The 21553-nt window shown below is 48.7% G+C and overlaps 1 protein-coding gene across 1 annotated transcript; it reads left to right on the top strand.

Moving 5' to 3' along the window:
* Positions 1 to 1173: 1173 nt before the first annotated feature.
* Positions 1174 to 12929, top strand: LOC105192380 (transcription factor glial cells missing). The gene is made up of 6 exons (XM_011156479.2): positions 1174 to 1645; positions 8231 to 8333; positions 8529 to 8759; positions 9296 to 9565; positions 9897 to 9987; positions 11442 to 12929. Exons 1-6 carry the CDS (start codon positions 1635 to 1637, stop codon positions 12848 to 12850), a joined length of 2115 nt encoding a protein of 704 aa, XP_011154781.1. The 5' UTR covers positions 1174 to 1634; the 3' UTR covers positions 12851 to 12929.
* Positions 12930 to 21553: the final 8624 nt, after the last annotated feature.

Here is a 21553-nt window from a genome sequence, read left to right as displayed (position 1 = left end):
AGCGAGCGCCGTGAGAGCGACTTTCCGATACGTACGTAAGCGCATGACGAAAATCTCGAGAGCTACGTAACCGACGTATCGACGCGAGCGCGATGTGAAAGCGCTCGTCGGGGCAAGAGGGTAGAGGACGACAAAGAACGCATTCGTCACGTACAAACATCGTAGGCGAAACGTCGAAACGTCGGACGGGGGCGAGTCCAGCTTTCGACAAGTTGCGACGATACAGCCGCATACGGCAGACACGGCAGAGGACGTGTCTGTTTCGCGTCCTCTTTCTGGCTTGAGATCGCGACTCCGCAATTCCGAGGACGCGTTCACCTCGGCAGATATGTTTGCGTCGTGGGTTCGAGTTCGATCGAAGCGTAACGGGCCGTTGTCTTGGATGCGGGTATCTGGGGTTGGGGGAGACGAAAGGACAGGGAAGGTAGGAAGTAGGAGGTTCCTGCGAGGGACACCCCCTCACCAGCTGATTACGAGCTCGGGTCTCACCGCCGTGTGATTAATCCATTAACACCCGGTTATCTCGCGACGGTCGTAATATTAAGTTGGATATTAAGCGGACGGACGGTGCTGCCGCGCGAGTACTTGAACTTGCAATTTGAGATCGTCGAACGTTGAGTCTAATTTCGGCGTGTTTCGTCAATTGAACGATCGTTGTTTCTTGAATTGAAAGGAAAGGCCGATTACGCGAACATCATTCGTCTTAAGTTTGTAACTTGATTCTACAGCGATTCCCGTCGAGAACGATCAAACTCCTCGCTCGTTCAGTTCGTATAGAACTTTTCAAGTATCTTTCTTACGTCTCCCCGCTCCCTTGCGCTCCCACGAGAAGCGCAAGAGAAATCAGTGTGCAAAAGCGAGCCGGTAGGAGCCGACGAGTAATTGTGATGATTTTCAGCGCAGATCTCGATACATCGGAACGCAGGCGGCATAGGCGAAGTCTTGGGACACGGAGTCTGGGAGAAATGCCGTTGTTACGCAGGGAGGAACCTCCGGTGATCGATTTCCCCGTGGATTGAGAGGGGTTGCTATCGTCAATTAGGCACCCTCGAAGAGGAAGCAGCCGGCGATTGGTTAGCCACGGCCACTCCCAAAGGCGGTGCCTATCGACACACAGTGGCAACCGCGGTACTCTCGCGATCTGCCAGGCACCAACCGTGCTCCATCCGGCTAGTTTGCACCGTGCTGAAGCTGTTTCAGTTCACGCAGCGACGTCGCGCCGCACGCATCGGCACGCACCGCACACGCACATACGCACACACCTGTGTTCGCTCGCAGGCAAACGTCAAAATCGAGCGGACTCGTCGTCGGCCGGCCGGCCACGTGAATTTGCGAAATCCAACGACGACAGGTCCGTCAAAATGACAGACCCCGAGGAGAGCGATCGTCAGCCGTGACTTCGACGCGACTTCGCGCGCGACGAAATGTTCGCGGATCCCCATTTATTCCGAACGACTGTTCCTAGTTCGTAGTGAAGTGCCAGACCCCTCGTGCTCCGCCGGTGACCGGAAGTTGGGCGCATTCCGCGGTTGTGATAGATCGTCGGCAGAACGCTCGCAGTAATCGCGGATCGTCGTCCGTCGTGACTGGCTACCGGAGCACCGAGCTGCATCATTTACGAAACAGCGTCGACTATGGTGGTTCTGTAAGTATCCACGAGAGCGTATCCACGCGATCTCACTCACTTCGGATCGGGTGTACACCTCTAGAAATCGGCCTAAGCGAACAATGTACCTCGACGGTAGATCGGCGGTAGATCGGCGTTCTTTGGAAGGCTACAGTCAGCTACGATGGTCAGCTCGAACTTGCGTTTGGAAAGTCCCTCAAAGCTTCTCAATATTCACACTTGATACTCAAGGCAATAACACAAGATAATAATCGCGCAAACTTTGACGCGCAAACGAAGAGACACGACACCTATGTCGCCAATTCTCTCGCTTGGATAATATTGGATGATACACGCAACGATGGATGTGCACACAAGTCACGCGTGATGATGTCGATGTAATGATTGATAATGACTAATCAATTGGCTGTTATTATAATCTGCGAGACGTTCAAGCTTCTCGTGTCTCGCTTGGTGTCTCGATATTTGAAGGGAATGCTTTGAAGGAACTTTCTTCGTGGATTCGAAACGAGTCAGTATGAAGTAGTTTGAACCCATCGTTAATCTGAGTATCTGAAATCGTCGTGTGTTTCATGCGATTGTTGGGACGCCGCGATCCGATCAGCGTCGATCAAGTGTAGCTTCTGTCGGAGCTTCAGCTTGCACGAGACAAAATTCAGCGGTCGATCCACGACAGACCAGGCGCAAAAAATTGCTAGCTTTTGCACTTGGCATCGATTTCTCTTCCTCCAGGCAACAAGAGAGATTCAGCTAGTATCTAATCAATGGGCGTTCTGCGGGTCTCCCATTGGTGTGTGGGCGTTATCACGAGTCTGATTGGACGTTGGGTGTTCTAGAAACCCCTCGTTTACACATGCGCGCCTCATCGGGTCATGCGCGACCGTGTTCGTACGTGGGAGTTCGCTTCTCCGATACTCGGAAATTTTATCAAAAACGTTCCCCGTTTCACCATTTTGGTGTTCTCGCATTCCTCGCACAATGCAGCTTGCTCTCGAGAAACGACAAGATGCTCGAAGAACGAAATCTCCGCTGGGAAATGTCAGCAAGTGCCGGCAAGTGGCTGAAAACGCGACGATAAGAGCACGAGCGTTTACGAGAAGGTTTTTACGAGAAACGTACAGAGCGCTGCGCGAGTCGACCAGTTAAACGCTCGCCTACGACTTTAACACGATCGTTACAACGGCAAATCCCGTCAATGTTGGTACGAATTCATCAACAGCGCGAATCAGCTACAAGAAAGCATAAAGAATCTTGGCATATATTCTTAAGAAAAAAAAAAAAAAAACTCTGAGAAATTCCATGACGATACTTTCTTCATTGCTTTTGCTAATTCCTCTTCTTTTTTAATTCGACTGTCACACTGTTGGTGCTCGTCCGACCAAAGAGCGATAGTCCGACCACCGAGGTCCAACACGGACTCGGCAATCCTTTTAATTGTTCTACCGGTCGAGAGGTAGAGGGATAGTGTCTCGAGGACTCCAGATCGGAGAAGAGAGACGGCCGTCTCTCGTCGGTTCGTGAAAACCCGATTAAGGATGTACTGCCGCCTCGCCATTGATCACAGCCCAACACCTCGAAGACAGATTAAACGAATGTCCGCGGGTAAGACGATCCCCCTTTATCTCGAATCTCGAGAACGCTCTCTCCCGCTCTCTGCCGCTCCGAGGAACCCTTTGAACCCGCAGCCCCCTCCGCGAGCCCCGCTCGTGAGCCCTTTTACGTCGCGGCAGCCGAACGGAAGCTGACAGTTTATTCGGTATTAATTCAATGATATTACGCGCCCAGGCCACGGCAAGGTGACGATTCGCACGTTTAATAACCGCTTCCGGGAGAACGACTTTGCGATGTTTCGTTCATCGAGATATTATAATTTAACGCGGCAACGGTGTGGTGCCTCGATGCTGGCCCGATATCGAGCCAGGACAAACACAACTCGCGCGCGAGTCAGCGGTCGCGAACCTATCGATATCGACCGTAAGACTCATTATGCGGCGCTAATTGCGGACGAATGGTCGCGTGGTCATGAGGCGACCCACGTGCTTCGCTAAATTTGGCCGGTCAAAGTGATCCTACGTGCGCGTCTCCTTCTCCCCCTTGCCCCCTTGCGAGCGATCTCTCGCCTCCACGCTCGCCGGGATACGTTCCCGGGACGCGGCGGCGCGCGCGGAATCGGCAAAAAGCCGGATTTACAAAAATCCAGCCCGACCGGTTTTCTTTCGTTCTATCGCGTTTCATTGAGCCTCGACGTGTTTTGCCAAGCTTTTTGCGCCATCTCCCAGCTGCCCCATTCGGCTATTCGAGATCACGCATCGTGCGAGAGCGGCCGCGAACGCTGATATCGATGTAAGTGAAGCGACAGGGGCGATTGGACATTGGTTCCTGGAACGTGAGCGGTTTTACCAGCTCATCGGTCGTGACTCGGAAAAAATCGGACAGACAACGGGCGATTTCATCCGCAGGAGTAGCGGTCGTCGCCGAGAACGGGGTCACAAAGTGAAGATCGCGAGCGAGGAAAGAGACGATTTTGCGATGCGCGGCTCTCGTTGAGATACAGTTCGGCAGGAGGCAGGTCGAGATGACCATTTGTCTTGTATGTGTGTATACGTGTATGTGTGTAATACATTTGTAAAGAAATATATTTATCCGGCTCGTACTTTCGAGACCTCGCAATCCTCATGCTTCCTTACTTGCATCAATCAACATCTTTAAAAATCTACATACGTTTACACGTTTCCAAAATTATAGGGGACAATTTTTTCGGCGACGTTTCGATCATCAGCTGTCCTCTGCTGCCGCGAGATTAATTAGAGACTCTTTCTCGTGCGATCGGTTTTCGACGCGGGACTCGCGGCTCGATCGCCAAATTATGCAAACTGACCCCGGCCAGAGACGAGCTCGAGACGCGACCTACGTAACCGGCGACAAAAGGAATCGCCGGTTTGTTAGCCTTTCATTTCGCTGCTATTATTAACATCGCGCGAGCTCAGGTGCAGTCTTTTTTATATAGTCCGCCTCGCGAGCTGAATGACGAGCATCGCCGGACGGGGCTTCGCTGCGTTGAGTATAAATCGAGCTGTCGATCGCGAGAGCGGAGACCCGAAAAGAAGATGCGGCGTGGGTGTCGAGTCCCGTGTGGGCTTATCGCGCGAGGAAAAATAAACGTCGTTAGCGCGCGACGTGACTCCTCGAGTTGTCAATACTAGCGGGTCATTAAATGCCGTCTCCTTCTTCCGTGAAAGAGTGAATCCACGAGAACGAACGAGCCGAGCGGGCTTTCGATGCTCGGACGATTTCCTCTCGACCTCTCGCTACGTCTCGTGACCAATTAGATACAATAAAACTAACGTCGTCACCGTGAACGTAAATTCGCTCGCCGTAAGAGAGCCGATTAATCGAGAGGCGAGCATATCAGCGGACACGCGAGAGTTCCGACGCGGTTCCGGGTAACATAACTATCGGCGTCGTGTTTCCGAATGTCTGCCGGCGCGGCCGACTCGACTCGAATGAAAAGCTCAGGCGCGGGGGATTAACTCGTTTAGAGACGCGAGATTAACTCCGCGAGCTAATCTCGCGGAAAGATCCGAACGTAGCGTGGCTAGTAACAGAAACGGACGCGGAGACACCGAGAGGACAGAAACGAGCGAACGGACGAGGGGAAGGGGAGATACGAGAGAGAGGGGGGGGAGAGAGAGAGAGAGAGAGAGAGAGAAAGAGAGAGAAAGCCGAGAAGAGGGCGACGCGACGAAGGAGGCGAAGAGCGAAGCGGAAAGGGACAGAGACAGAGCGAGAAATTTCTTCCTTTTCACGGTGCGCCCTTCGTGATATTTTAGTGGCCTCGTCGCGGCGCGTATCTATCTTAATATCTGAAATTCTGAACGCACCCATACCACCGCGAGAAAGAGAAACGAAGACGTCTTCTCTCTCTCTCTCTCTCTCTCTCTCTCTCTCTCTCTCTCTCTCATTCTCTCAGTCTCTCCCTCTCCTTCCCTCCCGAACTTTTTCCCTCTTTCTCTCTCACGAATCACGGAGAGAGTTTCACGACGATGCACGCGCGCGTGTGCGTACGTCTTCGACTCCGGACAATCTCGACGCAGCATCGTCCGCCGATGTATCATCTTACTTGGTGCTAAAGGCGATGACTTTATCACCGATCCGGGCAATCATTCACCTAAGCTGGCTCGCTTCTCCGCTGGCGCTGTCCTCGTCCTTCCTCGCACCTTCTCTCCATTTCTCCCGCTCTCTTTCCCCATCCTCTCGGCTCGATTCTACCCTCCTCGTTTTCACGGTGCGAGACACGAAGAAGGAGAGGAGAGGGAGAGGACAAAAAAAGAGGTGTCGACGTAACATATAGCAAACGCGCCTCGCGTGCCAGCCTCTCTCTGCGCTATGCATAACGAACCGAATCGAAAAAGTATGGCGGAATTATCGTCTCTGGCCAGAAGAAGACGCCTTTTCTCTCCTTCTGGAGCACCGCGTGATCTTGAGAAAATGATCATCCAGACGCGAGACGCATGCTACCGAAATCGCTCTTCTGAAATTGTTCCCCCAACCCGACTCTCTTCGCTCGAGTTCATCAGATGAAGACACGAGGACTAAACATGATTCAGTACATATCACGACGAGTCGACGAAATAAGGCCGAGACTCCGCCAGCTCCGAGAAGAAGATCCGAGCGACGCGTGGCGCGACTACGCGCGAGTGAGTCGGCACGGGGGGGGGGAGGGAGGGAGGGGGAGGAATCTAGACGAAATATCTCAGGCGATAAAGGCTCTTTCGCGTCGGATCGCGAAGGGCGCAGTTAAACGTGCTTTACGCGATTGCCGGGCGCCGTAATCGCCGGCAATTGGAATCGCCGCGCGGCTCCTCGACAGTGATCACGTGTCAGCGTGAAAGAGGTTCACGAGGTGGTCCGCGCCGTTGAGGACGGGACCTCCGGGCGGTGAGGCGGTCTCGAGTAGGTGTTCCAGGCTCGTAAATGTCCGGCTACGGGCGCGACTCGATAAAACCGACGGAAACGATGCGTGCGCGCACCTAACGCGTAACGCGAACAAGCACCGCGCGCCTGTTGCCCGCAAGCTCGCGAGCGCGCAAGCGACGAATAAATCCCCGGGTGGGAGTAAATAAGAGGCCGGCCGCGTCTAAATTAGCGGGATCGAGGTGTGGTCCAATTCATCCGTGGACTCGCCAGCTCCTCCACCCGCTCGATTGGACGATCGCCTCTCTCCTTGCTCTGCTTTCGCGCCATTTTCGCGACGACGACAAACCGTTCGCTCGTTAATCGCGCTTGCAGCCTTCGGGCGAGAAAAAGATCCGCTCGCGGTGTGATATACGAGCGAGGGTTTCGCTGCGCTCGGCTCTCGTCGCCGGGAGGAGTACGCCTCGCGCGCACATACCGCAATATGCCGCCACAGATCATAAGCGCGGACTTTAATGTCAACGACGAAGAAAGGCAGAAGCTGGTCTGCGCGGAGCTGACGCGAGGAGATACACTTATACAGGAAGATTTATGCGTGAATGCTCCTCGCGCCGACTGTCGCGGGAAAACGTATACACGCGCGCGCTTCTCTCTCCCCGAGACATTGGTCGTATATATTCGCTCTTATTAATACGCGGTGTCGCTCGAGCGGATTAATCGAATGCCGGCGTTTTCGCACGATTGTCAGAGAGGAAGGAGCGCCTTCGTGTCGCTCGTTCATTCCGAAGCCGAAGAGCACCGCTCCGCGCACGCGCGAAGGAAAAAAACGCCTTTTCACCGAAGATAAAAGAGTTCGAATTTTTTATCCTTACGAGGCCAATTCGGCTCTAATTTTCATTAGTATTTTGATACTCGACGCGAATGAAAATTCAAGGGAAAGCGCGATCGTCCGCGTTCGGAACGAACTCGAAAAGTGCAGCGGAAAAGAAAGGACTCATCTGCCACGTAGTAGTCCGACCATGTTGGTTCGAGACAAAACGGCCGGCGATTGGATTAGAATGAGCCGCGAAATTATTATTACACGCGGAATTATTCGCTATTACAATGGGACCCATCCGTCGCGCGGTCAGATCGCCGCGGAGATAAACGGCGATCGTTCCCGCGGACACGATACACACCGTCCGCGCGCGGCGTCCCGCGAGTAGCTTTATCCCGGCTATCGAAGATCGATCTTCCGCGGCTCGATTCGCGATCGCGCGATCGCGCAGCATACGGATGCGAGGATTCCGGAAAGACGCCGAACGCGCGGCGCTCCGCCACGGCGCGTCAGGCCACCCACGGCCTCCCATAAGTATGGCGCGAGGTACAGCCGGACACGTACCATAAATCGGGATTTTATCTCGCAGCTGCCGTGCTCGTGCCGTGCTGGCGGTGCCGCGATTGCGTAACAGTAAATTAGTCCTCGGATTCGATTCCAAAGTTGTCGGGGACGACTCCGCGACCGCAGGGGCCCAAAGGTCGGCCCTTCGGCGAAACGGCCGGCGAGATTCATACGAACACGCTCGCGAACACGCCGAATTTGTCGGGGCACGATTTCGCGTTGATGTAAGACTCGGCGCTTTCGAGAAATCACCGAGCGCGCGCGCGCGCACGCATCCGGGTTGTAAGTATGTCCGCACTTTTTTGCAGGAGTCGCGTGGGGTCGCCGACGATGTCAGCGACTGTCGCCGGCAACCAGCAACAGCAGCATCCTCATCAGGAGTGGGACATAAATGACTCGAATGTGCCGAGGGTGAGTTTCTCCCCCGAGCTCGTCGATCGCGACGTCTCGCACGGAAATATCGATTTCCGTTCGCTTCCTCCCTTTCTCTCCTCCCCCTTTGCTGCTTCGCTCCCCCCGTCCCGCCCTGTTTCGCGTGGCGAAGAATTCTCGATCGAGTCGCGTCCTTGCCAGCGCCGATCTCAAGGACAGGCTTTTCTGCTTCAGGTAGTGGAATACGATCCCTGGTGCGAATGGGCGGACGGACACGTGAGGAGAGTCTACGGACCGGATTGCGAGGAAGCGAGAAAGCACGCCTCCGGTTGGGCCATGAGGAACACCAACAATCATAACGTGGCGATTCTCAAGAAGAGTTGCCTGGGCGTTCTCGTGTGCTCCCAGGAGTGCATACTACCCGGCGGTGGAAGGGTTCACCTTCGACCGGCGATCTGCGATAAGGTGAGCGAGCCGCATAACGGGACGATAAACATAAATCCCGAGCCGATAATAAATGTAAATTGCGCCCGCCGCGGTACTCGTGCGCGCGCCTCCTCGCCGACATTCTTGCCGCCGCCTATGCGGCTCGCGCCGCGAGATTCCACGTGCTCGCTTCAATTCGGGGGAATCGATGCGCAGGCCGAGGCAGGTCGAGTTTTTCAATTCGCACGATATCGCGAGAGCGGAGAATACGCGAGAAGACGGGGGGAGGGGCTTGGCATTTGTTCGCGGAGAGACGCGGCGGATTCAGCGAGCGGACCGCTTCGATCTATCAAGCTATCGGCCGCAAATCCCTCCCCCGATTATCATCTCGTCTAAGGACAAGAGAGGATCTCTCTCTCTCTCTCTCTCTCTCTCTCTCTCTCTTCGTTCGACGGAAATATAACCTTCCCGGATTCTTCCCTCGTTCCTACATCGTTCACACACGACCGACGATACACTTCAAACTCCGAGTTTCCGCAGACCTGAGACCTCGAGCGTTTCGACCTTGTTCGCAGGCGAGGAAGAAGCAGCAAGGTAAACCGTGCCCCAACAGGCAGTGCACCGGTCGCCTCGAGATACTCTCGTGTCGCGGACACTGCGGCTATCCCGTGACGCACTTCTGGCGGCACACGGAACACGCCATTTTTTTCCAAGCCAAGGGCCAGCACGATCATCCGCGGCCGGAGGCCAAATCCACGTCGGAGGCGAGAAGGAGCGTGGGTGCCGGCAGAAGGGTCAGAGGGCTGGCGGTCCTCTTGACGCGGGAAGCCGCCTTAGGCACCAAAGTAATTCGCAACCTCAAAGTTTTGCGTAAAATCCCCAACTGGGACTATCGCGCTCTCCAGCCGAATGATCGCCGATTATCGACTATGTCGGCCGGCCGACGCGCGTAACGATTGTCTCGCTTTGTTAGTCGCGATAATCGTCCTTGCTTGTTAACGCTTGGGCGCTTTACTATCATGTGCACTTTATGACGATTGAGCGATCGAGGTGCAGAACGGGACGTAAAAGTTCGGCGATTCTAATCTTTCTAATTCTTTACCTCTCCCGCTTCGTTTCACGAAATAAAAAGGACGCGAGAACGAGAGCTACAAGTGCGTCCTCGTCTCGTTGCAGTTGATGTCGCTGAGAGGAACCAAAAGACCGAGTACGGAGCTGGAGCAGCCAGCGAGAGCCACGCAGCCACCGCCGTTGATCTCCGACAAAGGTTACTATCTCACACCTTACTACTAATCGCTTCGAAAACGCGCGACACTGCACCTGCGAGACTTGCTGCGCGCGAGACGCGTCGATCGCGGAATCGTTTTTCAGTTCGAGCGGTAAGATGGCGCCACCGATCAACGGCGAAGGCAATCGCCGAGGGGGGTCCTTCCGTCCTTTTCTAACAGCGTCTCTTATCGGTACCTCGCACTAATCTCATTCAACATAACCCTGTACATGAATGCTGCGTTGGAAACGCGAATATTTATCGTGATGCGGGAAAGAAGAAACCTGTCGCTCTCGCGTCATCTACTCGAAATCTGACTGCACGATGCGCAATTGTCACAAACGGGCTACAATGTGTCGGGCAACAGCTGCTCGGTACTCACCAAAATCGCCCTGTGGGTGGCTCGAACGTCGCACAACAGTTCCTCGTGACTTCCGTCCTAACCTGGTGAACGCGCCAAGCTCCTCTCGGCAGCCCCGACGACTCACAGAAAGACACTCACTCCCGATGCGTATCCTTCGTCGCGAGACTCACTCCCGGTGACGACGATTCACTCGCGAAAAGCACCGCACGGCTCGCCGAGACCGATCGCCATGTTCCGTCCGGTGAACAGATTGAAGTTCGCTGCGCTTGAGACATTCGAGGGATGCGCGCGGCCAACTTCCGAGTTTTGCACACGGCACCACCGACGCCTCGCGGAGCGTTACACGCGAAGTGTTCGCTCGCCGACGGCGTTTTCGCGACGCTTGTGACGACGAATGGCCGAGTCTTGCGATTTTCGACACTGCCGACGATGTTTCGCGCGTAGCTCGAAACCCTTCGGCCGAAGGCTCCAAGTCGTGAAGCTCGGTCAAGCTCCGATTACCGAGCGCTATAACCCGGCCGGCGCTCTTCGCTCGCTGTTCCCCGCCGCGAGACGCTCACTTTCGACGACTGTTTCGCCCTGGTAGTTTCGTCCTGGTAGACGCGAGATACTTCTCGCCACTCCTGCCGCGGTAATCGGCGCGCGAGACGCCTCCGAAATCAGCGGAGATGCGGAGCCGACTCGCGACGAGCCTGTCCTCCCGCGCTGCGAGCCGCCCTGAACTGACTGAAGCTTGCGGCGATTGAGATTCTCGAAGCGCGACACGTTCGATAACATCGCGGCTTGGCCAATCGTAATGATTGATTTTCTTTTTGAAAAATCTCGCGAAACACTCGCGGAAACACTTGATTTTTGGAGGGTCGAGATGATCAACTTAACAGGCTGCGATCGGAAATGCCTGCTCAACAAAGTATATGTTCAGAGTCTCGCAGGACATTCTTGCTGTTTTTTCATAATTGTGTCCGTTACGTTATCCTGGAAATCCAAGAGTTGCACACACGTTTCTGTTTGAGAAGTAGAGCGAACGGAGCTCTACAGAACCGGGTGTTAAGAGGAGCAAGGTAACTCTTTTCTTTGATGCCTCTGCTAGGATACTCCTGTTCCTGCCCGCCCTTCGAGTGCATGTGCTCGCTGCAGACGAACGTGCCGGCGTATCCGCAGTCCCATCATCACCAGACGACGGTGTACTCCCAGCAATTGCCGCCCGCGGACGGAGCTTACTGGCTGCAGGACGTGCCGCCGCAGGAGAACACCGTGGCTTATTGCCTGCCGAATCAGCAGATGACGCAGGAGGCGTCTTACGGCGACTTTCCGCCCTTCGCGGGCGATCTCTTCCAGCCGGAGGAGATCTTCCAGCTGGATCAACCGCTGAGGCCCGATTTCCCGGCGAATCCTCAGGACGTGGCTCGCTCGCCGCCGACCTTGCTCGACCTCGGCAGCGGCACCATCAAGTACGAGGTGAAGCAGCAAAGTCAAGATCAAGCTTACTGGAATCAGTTCCTCAGCGAGGACTCCAGCAGCAGCCACCTGAGCTTGCCTCCTCAGGACGAGAGGCTACAGTTCTCTTCTGGCTTCGAGCCTGAGAAGGACTCCAACGGTTTGCCCTCCAGAAGAACGATGCATCATTATGTCCAGGAGAAGGATCAGCAGAATCAGGCTCATCCTGTAAACGACGCGCTGCACTATCAGAGTTACTTTCGACCGCAGAACCAGAAGGGCTTCGTCGACGGTAATTCAAAAAGCGAGCACGAGCAACAGTCTTATTGGCCGCAGGATCAACAGGATAATCGACTGCACTTCCCCGGCTTCGAGGTGAAGGAGGAGGACCTGTTGTCGTCGCGCAGGGAAGTCGAATGTTACAACAACAACAACAACAACAGGAACGGCTGTCAGACTTCATTGGCCGGTAGGACGGAGTACGACAATCTCTATCAGCAGAGGTCGAAGAGTGAGGACACGCAGGACGCGGTGCGTAGCAGTCGCAGTCCCGAGGACAGGCCGTATCCTTTCGACGGCTATCACCATCAGATGTTCGATCACGGCGACAGCAAGAGTCAGCCGCCGCACAGCCGCGTCGCTCATCATCAGAACACCACCAGGATGACTTTGGACGAGAGACTTCAGACTTACGACAGCCACGAAGCCGTCGCAGAGGCCACCGACAGGCTCTTTCACGGTTCCGCCGCGATGGAGACGTCGGCGGTCCAGTCGCAGAACAGCTCAGAGCCCTTTTTCTATCCGAACAACGAGCGCTGCCACTACACCTGCGAGATACTGGACCGCTTGCCACAAATGATGAGCAACGTCCCGGCGGCGACGGCTCACGGGACGAACGACAATAATTACGGCGGCCAGGTCGCCGCCGACCTGGACTTGCCGCCCTTTGTCGATTACACGCTAGTCGGGATGCTGTGCAGTTCCGCGGACGAGGAGGCAGCGTCTAGCCTGCTGCCGGCGGGATGCCCGCAGGACTCGCACAGCTACGTTCCTCATCATTAGAATACATTCCACGTTCGTCGCTACATTCTACTCATTTGTATCATATCATATAAATAAATATAAGATAGTTGCACACACACATACAGACACACACACGTTTTGTCAATCTGCGCTGAGAGGTTCCATCCGCTCATTCATTTGCCAGCCCGATCCCAATCCTGTTCTTTCGATGAGACATGTTATTTGATGATGACGAACAAGTTGCTTCGGATTTTTTTGCATAATGCTGCGAATATATTTCAATTGCAAATGTATGTAACTGAAGACTTATTTCTCTTGATGAAGAAAATCAGTCAAAATTCAACATTTGTAACATTTTTATAGAAGGAGCGCTAACGAGATGTTTCGAGACACATTTTGCAGCTCTTGTCTTTAAATTTATTATTCTTTTAAAAAGTCTCTTGTTTTTAAATTTATTATTTTCAAAATTATATACTATTTCAAAAAATCGTCCACTTAGTTTCGATGGCTTTAAAAGACATCATATTTTTAATAAAAGTAAATTTTTTCAATATAAAAATAATCAAAAAATGGTGTGGAAACTTGATTAGTCGCCATTTCTTATTTAATTAAATAGAACTTATATATAATAAACAATAGTAACATCATGAATTATAATATACTTGAAAAGTAGAAATTTCAATTTTTAAAATGCTTTTCGAACAATCTCGCTATTATTATTTTTATCAAAATTATAGTTCGTTGAACTTCGCCCATTTTGCCATTGGTAAAACACCTTTAATATACCTCCTTAAATAGGTTTATTTAAAAAATAGACGGCTGACTTTATTATGGAGTCATACTACTGGAACTCAGTTCCTCGGTATGTATGGTGGCGGCTCGTAGCGGGAACCCGGGAACTAATTTACGAAAATAACAGATAACAGAGAGGAACGTGAGAGCGGCTAACGCGGCGTTTTCGGCGACACTGACTTTCCTCACTGGGAAAGGGCGCCATCTGCATCCATTTCGAGAGGGGAACTACGATACTACATCCACTTTCAGGTTTCGGCGGTAAAACCTGCATGTGGTGGCAGTCCGTGCTACATCTATTTTCAGGCGGTTTATGTCCGTGTTACAAACATAATAGCGTACTTGACAAGCACGGTCTCACACATTGTTACGCGTTTATAACATGAATTAACATGTTAACATGTGCAAAAAAAAGAATTGATATTGTGTATGATTAATCCTAACAAACACAATATTACATGTAACGTGCATGTTAGTTGTAATTTCCTACTCAACAATATAACAGTTATATTATTGAGTAGGAAATTACAACCAACATGCACGTTACAAGGGAATACTGTGTTTGTTGGGATATCATAAAGATCATACGAAGTGTCCGGCAATTAGCTGTCAACCCGTGTGTCAAAGTGTACCGCGCGCCTTTGCGATTACCGGTAAATTCAGTTTTCTCGATTGTTCACGCGATTTCAAGTGGCCATAATATATGGCGAGAATACATGGCAATATATGGCAATAATATATGGCAATAATATATAGCAACAATATACGGCAACAATATATGGCAACAATATATGGCAATAATATATGGCCATAATATATGGCAATAACTCATAGAATATATTTTTCGTTACAAAAGTCAATGCAAATTTGCAGCATGCACAATGTAATAATAAAAGAGCTCTCTGCGAGCGTTGAGTCAAACGCTCACCGATGATGATATTGATGATGTCCCGTTGCATCCACCAATGTCCGTCCATGTCCGCTGCCGCTCTCCATGTCAAGCAGCATCCATCTTGCAGCGCGTCCCACGTTGATTGCTACATTTTCACCATACTTCCGCGACATCGTCGATACGCGGTATTAGAGCGGCGATATTTGCGTCAATTAACGAACGTTTTACGTCGACATCGGTGGAAACTTTTTACGCGCTGCGAAACGAACTCTATAAACTCGATCGGCGAGGAGCAAGAACCGTGTGAAAATTTATCGCCTCGTCCAACGGATTTTTACGGCGTTTTTCGCGATCGCGCCTGAAAAGTCGCGAAAATGCGGGAGTATCGATATTTACGAGAATATTCGCGAATGCATGCGAAGAAAGATTAGGCAATTAGAAACCGGTCGCTCCGAGGGAGCACAAAGAGAGAGAGAGAGAGAGAGAGAGAGAGAGAGAGCGGAGCAAAGTTTTCACGCATGATAGTTCCGTCACGACGAAGCTTTTTTTACGTTCGCGATACTTTGGCGAAATGAGAATTTAAGCTTTCTTTGTTAGCAGCGCGGCTGAAAACGCGTATATTGATAACCGCGGTCGCGATATTCAAAGGCACGCGAGCGAGGATACCTCAAGCTCGGCGTGCGCTGGCGCAATTTCTGCACAATTTCTGGCGCATTATACGCTACTCGAGATAACAGGGATCGTAATGAATTGTGATCGTAATTGCCAAATAATTTTACAGCCTGTTTTGGAAATAAAAGAAAAGTAGCCAACGGTATCGGCATTTATTTATTATTCAGCGGTATGAATACATTTTACGCGGACAATTGAATATTGTCAAATAATTGTCGTTAAATAATTCAGCGACCCGCTTGAAAAATGAAAATAAAGCAACTGATGACGGTATCGCGTTTATAGACACGAATATCTCTTATTCAAATGAACATCAAAAGAGAATCATTCGGTATCTTAAATCTCGTATATAATGCAGGCTATCGATCAAGTAATCCCCTGATTATTTCGAGCAATGTATTTTATTCAACATCACAAATACACACATGCAAGAATCTATTTGCAATTTGCATTGACTCGAACGATATTTATTAGTCCCATATCCGTCATGCAGAATTTTGTTTCTCTTTTCATTGACTCACCGAAACGACTTGCAGTCAGAGCCGGCCATGTTCCGCTTCAACTCTGTAACAAAAAATTCACATTCGCTCATCAGATTTGACCAACAAGTGCGGGCGAATAAAAGAGTAGTTTACCCTCTGCGATCGTAATTCAAATCGAGCCGAAAATAATATTCCAGCTCTAGATCGCCAACAGAGTCAAACAGAGGACTATAGTAAACTTGTAAACTTACCTTCAAGCCGACTCTGCTTGGCCCGAACCGGATCCTCCGGTGCGGCATCCGCGTCCGCCGGATTGCTGTTGCTTTCCGCAACAACTGAAACAGAAAAATCATTTTCCCGGTTAATAACCTGCGGTAGAGAGAGAATATCTTTGATCAGGGACGAATCGAAAATACGGAAATATTTTGATATGGAATTTTTATCTTTATATTTTTGTTCCAACATTGAACATTTAAATGGGACTTGAAGCTTTCAAGAGAGCTGACGAGGAACAAGTTGCAAAAGCAAAAATTGTAAAGAGTTGAACAGAGACGTATAGAAAACTTGTAAACTTTACCTTCCGGCCGACTCTGTTCTGCCCGAATCGAATCCTCCGGTGCGGCATCCGCGTCCGCCGGACTTGCTTCCCGTAACGTCTGGAACAAAAATTTTGCATTCTTGGTTGGTAAACTGCGGTAGAGAAAGAATGTTTGGTCGGGATGAGTGGAGAATATTCGCTACGGTTTTTTTCTTCATCAACATTGAACGTCTAGATAGGACTTGGAGCTCTTGAAAGAGCTGACGAAAAAAATGACAACAACAAGCGGAGACAATAGTTGTGTGCTCTCGAAAATACTCTTTTACGAATGGACATTTAAATTTGGAACCCGTAACGAGAGTAAACAGACTTGAAAGAAGCGCTGACCGAAAACGAAAAAGGTCGCAGTCTAAGATGTGGTATGACGTAGAATATTCTACAGAAGACCGGTATACTCACACATTTGGGAATTATTCAGAATGTTTGATTGAGACCATGATGAATTAGAGATCCGCGTTCATGGACCGTTATCCGTCTCTGTCTGTATCAATATCTCTTGTATACAACAACACAATAAATAGATAGACAGACAGAGATTGACGAGAGTAATTGCAAATTCATAAAGTCATGATTACTAGTTGCATATTGACGGATCGTGAATGTCGAGCGCGAAATTCCGATGTCTTATTCCCGGAAAATTCGATAAACGTCCGCTCTCGTTATCGGAGATCTCCCGTATAATAAATGATTCCACATACCTGGAAACGTGACGTATCACTTCCGGCGTCCTGCTTCCTGGCTGCTGGAGTCCTCCGGATTTCACTCGCTCACGCTTCTAATCCGCCGATACTCGCGATTCGACCGTGCGGTTAATCAACGCGATGCCGACGTGATGCTGATTGAATATCTCGAGGACCGATGAGATACATTTCTTACAATTACACGAGCCGGAAGTGACGAGCACGTCGCGCACAGCTGCTGTTGATGGAAAGAGCTCGAGTATGCGAGGTGCGCGAGTATTAATACGAGGGGCAAAAAGTGTCGCCGCTCGCGAGCCGATCAACACAATCGGCGCGATGTAAACATTGCGGGCCTCGGCGGCGGTTGAAGCAAGAGAGACTTGCCCTTGGGCGTCTCTTCTTTTTTCGAAGGTTCCAGAATGACGAGGGGAATACGAGGAGGCTTTTCAACTGTACGCGACATTGATTTACTATTCATTGATTAGTGAAAATAAAGAAAATTATTCTGTCGAAGCATCGGACATTTGTTAGCTTTATGTTAATTAAAGAGGAATGTGTACAATTAGAAAATGTGTTAGCAACCAATTGTACAAGGTGTCAAAGTTGTTGTGACGTCGTTTTCGGAGAATAATTAAAGGTCATGATAGCGTTAAAGAGTGAAATTTCATCCCATGCGAATTTTGTCTCGTTCTTATTAAATGTTAGATTATCCGCTGCGGACAATAACTCTTCTACTTTTCATCTAATATTCAATGATGATAAATAACATTTAATTGCACTCGTTTGGCTTTTTTATTTCGAAAATAAAAAAATATATACCAGGGTGAGATTTCATCTATGACAACATCAACGTGATTTTCTCTGATGCTTTTTTTAAAAGTTTAGATATTTCGTCGACTCGCGGGATATTTATAATCGGAGTTTCGTCGCATTAATTAACACATGCTCCTCCGAGCGGAACGAATGCTCAACGACGATCACTGTCAGAGCCACGAGCGAATGTCCGGAGCGGACGGGATGCTGAATTGAGAAGCAGGACAATGGGAACGAGACGCGGGCAACGATATATCATGCGTCTCCAGATCTGTCAAATTGTTTATTATAGAGGAGACTTTGATACAGGAACATGTATTCGAAGATTTAATATTTAATACACTAGAACACTACAAGCGCGCGCTATGCGCGCGCCATTTTAGCTTATTCATATTAAAGTTCAGAATAAATATTATAAATCAAAAATAATCCCTGGAATATAAGTTCGATAATTTCCGACTCTAACATTGATGTATTAGGCGCATACACTTTGAAATTCCATGAAACATATTTTCTGGATAGCAACACGTTACCGTATAACCAACGAAAATTTCGACGTTCAACATTTCTATTCAAGCCCATCTTAAGCTTTATCTCTTCCTCCTCACTCTCTCTCTCTTTCCTCTGTCTCTCTTAGTCTCTCACTCTCTCTCTCTCTCACCCTCTCTCTCACACTCTCTCCCTCACTCTCCCTCTCTCACACTCTCTCTCTCACACACCCTCTCTCCCTCTCACACTCTCTCTCTCTCCCACACTCTCCTCTCTCGTACACTCATTCGCATACTCACTCTCACTCTCACTCGTACTTTCTTTCTCTCACACACACACTCTCTCTCTCTCTCTCTCTCTCTCTCTCTCTCTCTCTCTCTCTCACACACACACACACACACACACACACACACACACACACACACACACACACACACACACACACACACACACACACACACACACACACACACACACACACACACACACACACACACACACACACACACATACACACAATCTCTTTCTCATACTCTCTCCCTCACTCTCTCTCTCGCTCTCACACTCACTCTCTTACACACACGCCCTCTCTCATACGCTCTCCCTCACACTCTCTTCTCTCTCTCTTTCTCTCACTCTCCTCTCCCTTACATTCTCTCTCTCTCTCTCTCTCTCTCTCTCTCTCTTTCGTCACATTTATTACCATTAACCGATAAAGAAGAAAAAATATATTATACTTTATTATTTTATGTTTAAAACTATGTTATAAAATTATAAAATTAATTATTAATTAATTAATTAATTATTAATTATAAAATTATAAAATTATGTTATAAAATTACCCGATAAAGAAGAGAAAATATATTATACCTTATTATTTTATATTATAAAATTGTTAACCTGATATAACCCCATTATAACTCCTTTCGTACAAACTGTCACTCAGCTGTCATTCGCCGCGATGACAGCTGCGAGCGACACGAATGCAGCCGTGACCGATCGAGACGATCGAGACAGTCGAGACGGCCAATCAACATCGCGGAAAAGAGGCTTCAACGCTTCGATAAGAAATACATTCACGATAACACGCACCTTTTTTAGATAGGATAAAATTGTTATCCTGATATAACCCCATTATAACTCCTTTCGTACAAACTGTCACTCAGCTGTCATTCGCCGCGATGACAGCTGCGAGCGACACGAATGCAGCTGTGACCGATCGAGATGATCGAGATAGTCGAGACGGTCAATCAACATCGCGGAAAAGAGGCTTCAACGCTTCGATAAGAAATACATTCGCGATAACACGCACTTTTTTAGATAGTAGACTAGAACACTACGAGCGCGCGCCATTTTAGAATATTCATATTAAAGTTTGGAATAAATATTATAAATAAAAAATAAAATCTGGAATATAATATAAGTTCGATAATATCCGACTCCAACATACGATGTATTAGGCGTATACATTTTGAAATTCCATAACACATATTTCCTGCATAGTAACGCGTCACCGTCTAACCAATGAAAATTTCAACGTTTAGAATTTCTATTCAAGACCATCTTAAGCTCTCTCTTTCTCTCTCTCTCTTTCTTGCTCACCCTCTCTCCCTTTCGTACTCTCTCTCTCTCTCTCACTCTCCCTCTCTTTCCTTCCCTTTCACTCGCCACTCCCCCTCTCACTTTCACTCTCCCCCCTCTCCGCCCTCTCTCACTCTCTGTTTCTCTCACACGCTCTCTCTCTCTCATACTCCCTCTGTCACACTCTCACTCTCTCCCTCACATTCTGCTCTCTTGTACATTCTCTCTAACACTCTCTTTCTCACTCTCTCTCTTACACACTCTTTCTCACACAATCTCTCGCTCACACAAAAATAATAAAAATAATTGAAAAAAATAATTAAAAATAATTTTAAAAATGAACCACTATAAAGCATTATTCTGTGGTCACACATTGATATTTTTTAGTGCGTTTGATCCTTTTTTATTCTTCTCGCATTCTGTTCTGTTTCTCTTTCATTCCTTCTTTTTTTCTTCCTTTCCCTTTTATGTTTTAACTGTAAAAAGTAAAAACGACACAAAACATATAAATTCTTCTTCCTTGCATACTTTTTATATGTATTCAACGATATTGTTGCTTATCTGATATTATCCATGTTTCTTCCGAAGCTTTTCTCTACAGAATTATCACGGCAAACACACTTCACAATTTATAAACAATTTATAAAATTGTTAACCTGATATAACCACATTATTACTCCTTTCGTACAAACTGTCACTCGGCTGTCATTCGCCGCGATGATAGCCGCAAACGGCACGAAGCCGACCGCAACGCAACGTCGTCGAGACGACCAATCAGCATAGCGGAAAAGAGGCATTTCGAGATATTCGAGAGATTTCGACTTTCGATTGACACGCACTTTTGATTAAAGGATACTTTTATTTTTCCTGCTCCTCCGCCGCTCTTTTTAGACCTCCGGACATAGTCTGGCATAGGAATGGCAACTGTGGTTGCAGCACGGACATAAACCGCCTGAAAGTGAATATAGCATGGACTTTCACCACATGCAGATTTTACCACCGAGACCTGAAAATGGATGTAGCATCGTAATTTCTCTCAAAATGGATGCAGATGGCGTCCTTTCTCAGTGCGGAAAATCGATGTCGCAGAAAATGCCGTGTTGGCCGCTTTCAGATTTCTCTCTGCAGATAATATAATCATTACCCCATTTAGACCTTTTACTTTTGAGTTTACAAGTTAAGAATTTGTATTCTCTATTCTATAAATTTATAAGTTTATAATTACTATTATATTAGTAACAGGTTTATAATTATAAATTTAATTGAAAAGGAAACAAACTTGAAAATATATCTTTCTGAAAAGTGCAAACCTGTGGTTCGAGTTTCGGCTTAAAATCAATTTTTCAGCCGACACAATTTATCGGCCTCCATGAATTTAACCGCGAATCTCAGCGTTTTCTTCAAACTTTTAGAACCGCGTCCGAAAATATTTGTCGAATTATATAAGATGGTAGCCCCATCGGAATCGGTCCAGAATAATTACTTTTCAGTCTTACAGCGATGTTCATCTTCGATAATTGAGCCTTATTTTTCGTACTGAAAAAAAGCACTCTTCAATATTTATGCACGCCGTATCTGACATGACTATATCTGAATGTAAGGAGACTCTGACTCATTGCATTTTCTAGATTTATCTTCCGATCATAATCGAATGCAAGCCTCAAAGGTGATTGGTGCAGAAAAGAATACAGTCGCATCGATGTAGCTGGAAAAAGGTCACATGATTTATTTGTAATTGATTTA

Source organism: Harpegnathos saltator, unplaced genomic scaffold, assembly GCF_003227715.2.
Source record: "Harpegnathos saltator strain DR-91 unplaced genomic scaffold, Hsal_v8.6 scaffold1, whole genome shotgun sequence".
Classification (NCBI taxonomy): domain Eukaryota; kingdom Metazoa; phylum Arthropoda; class Insecta; order Hymenoptera; family Formicidae; genus Harpegnathos; species Harpegnathos saltator.
Note: the sequence above shows the minus strand (reverse complement) of the source record. Positions and strands in the feature narration are given on the sequence as shown.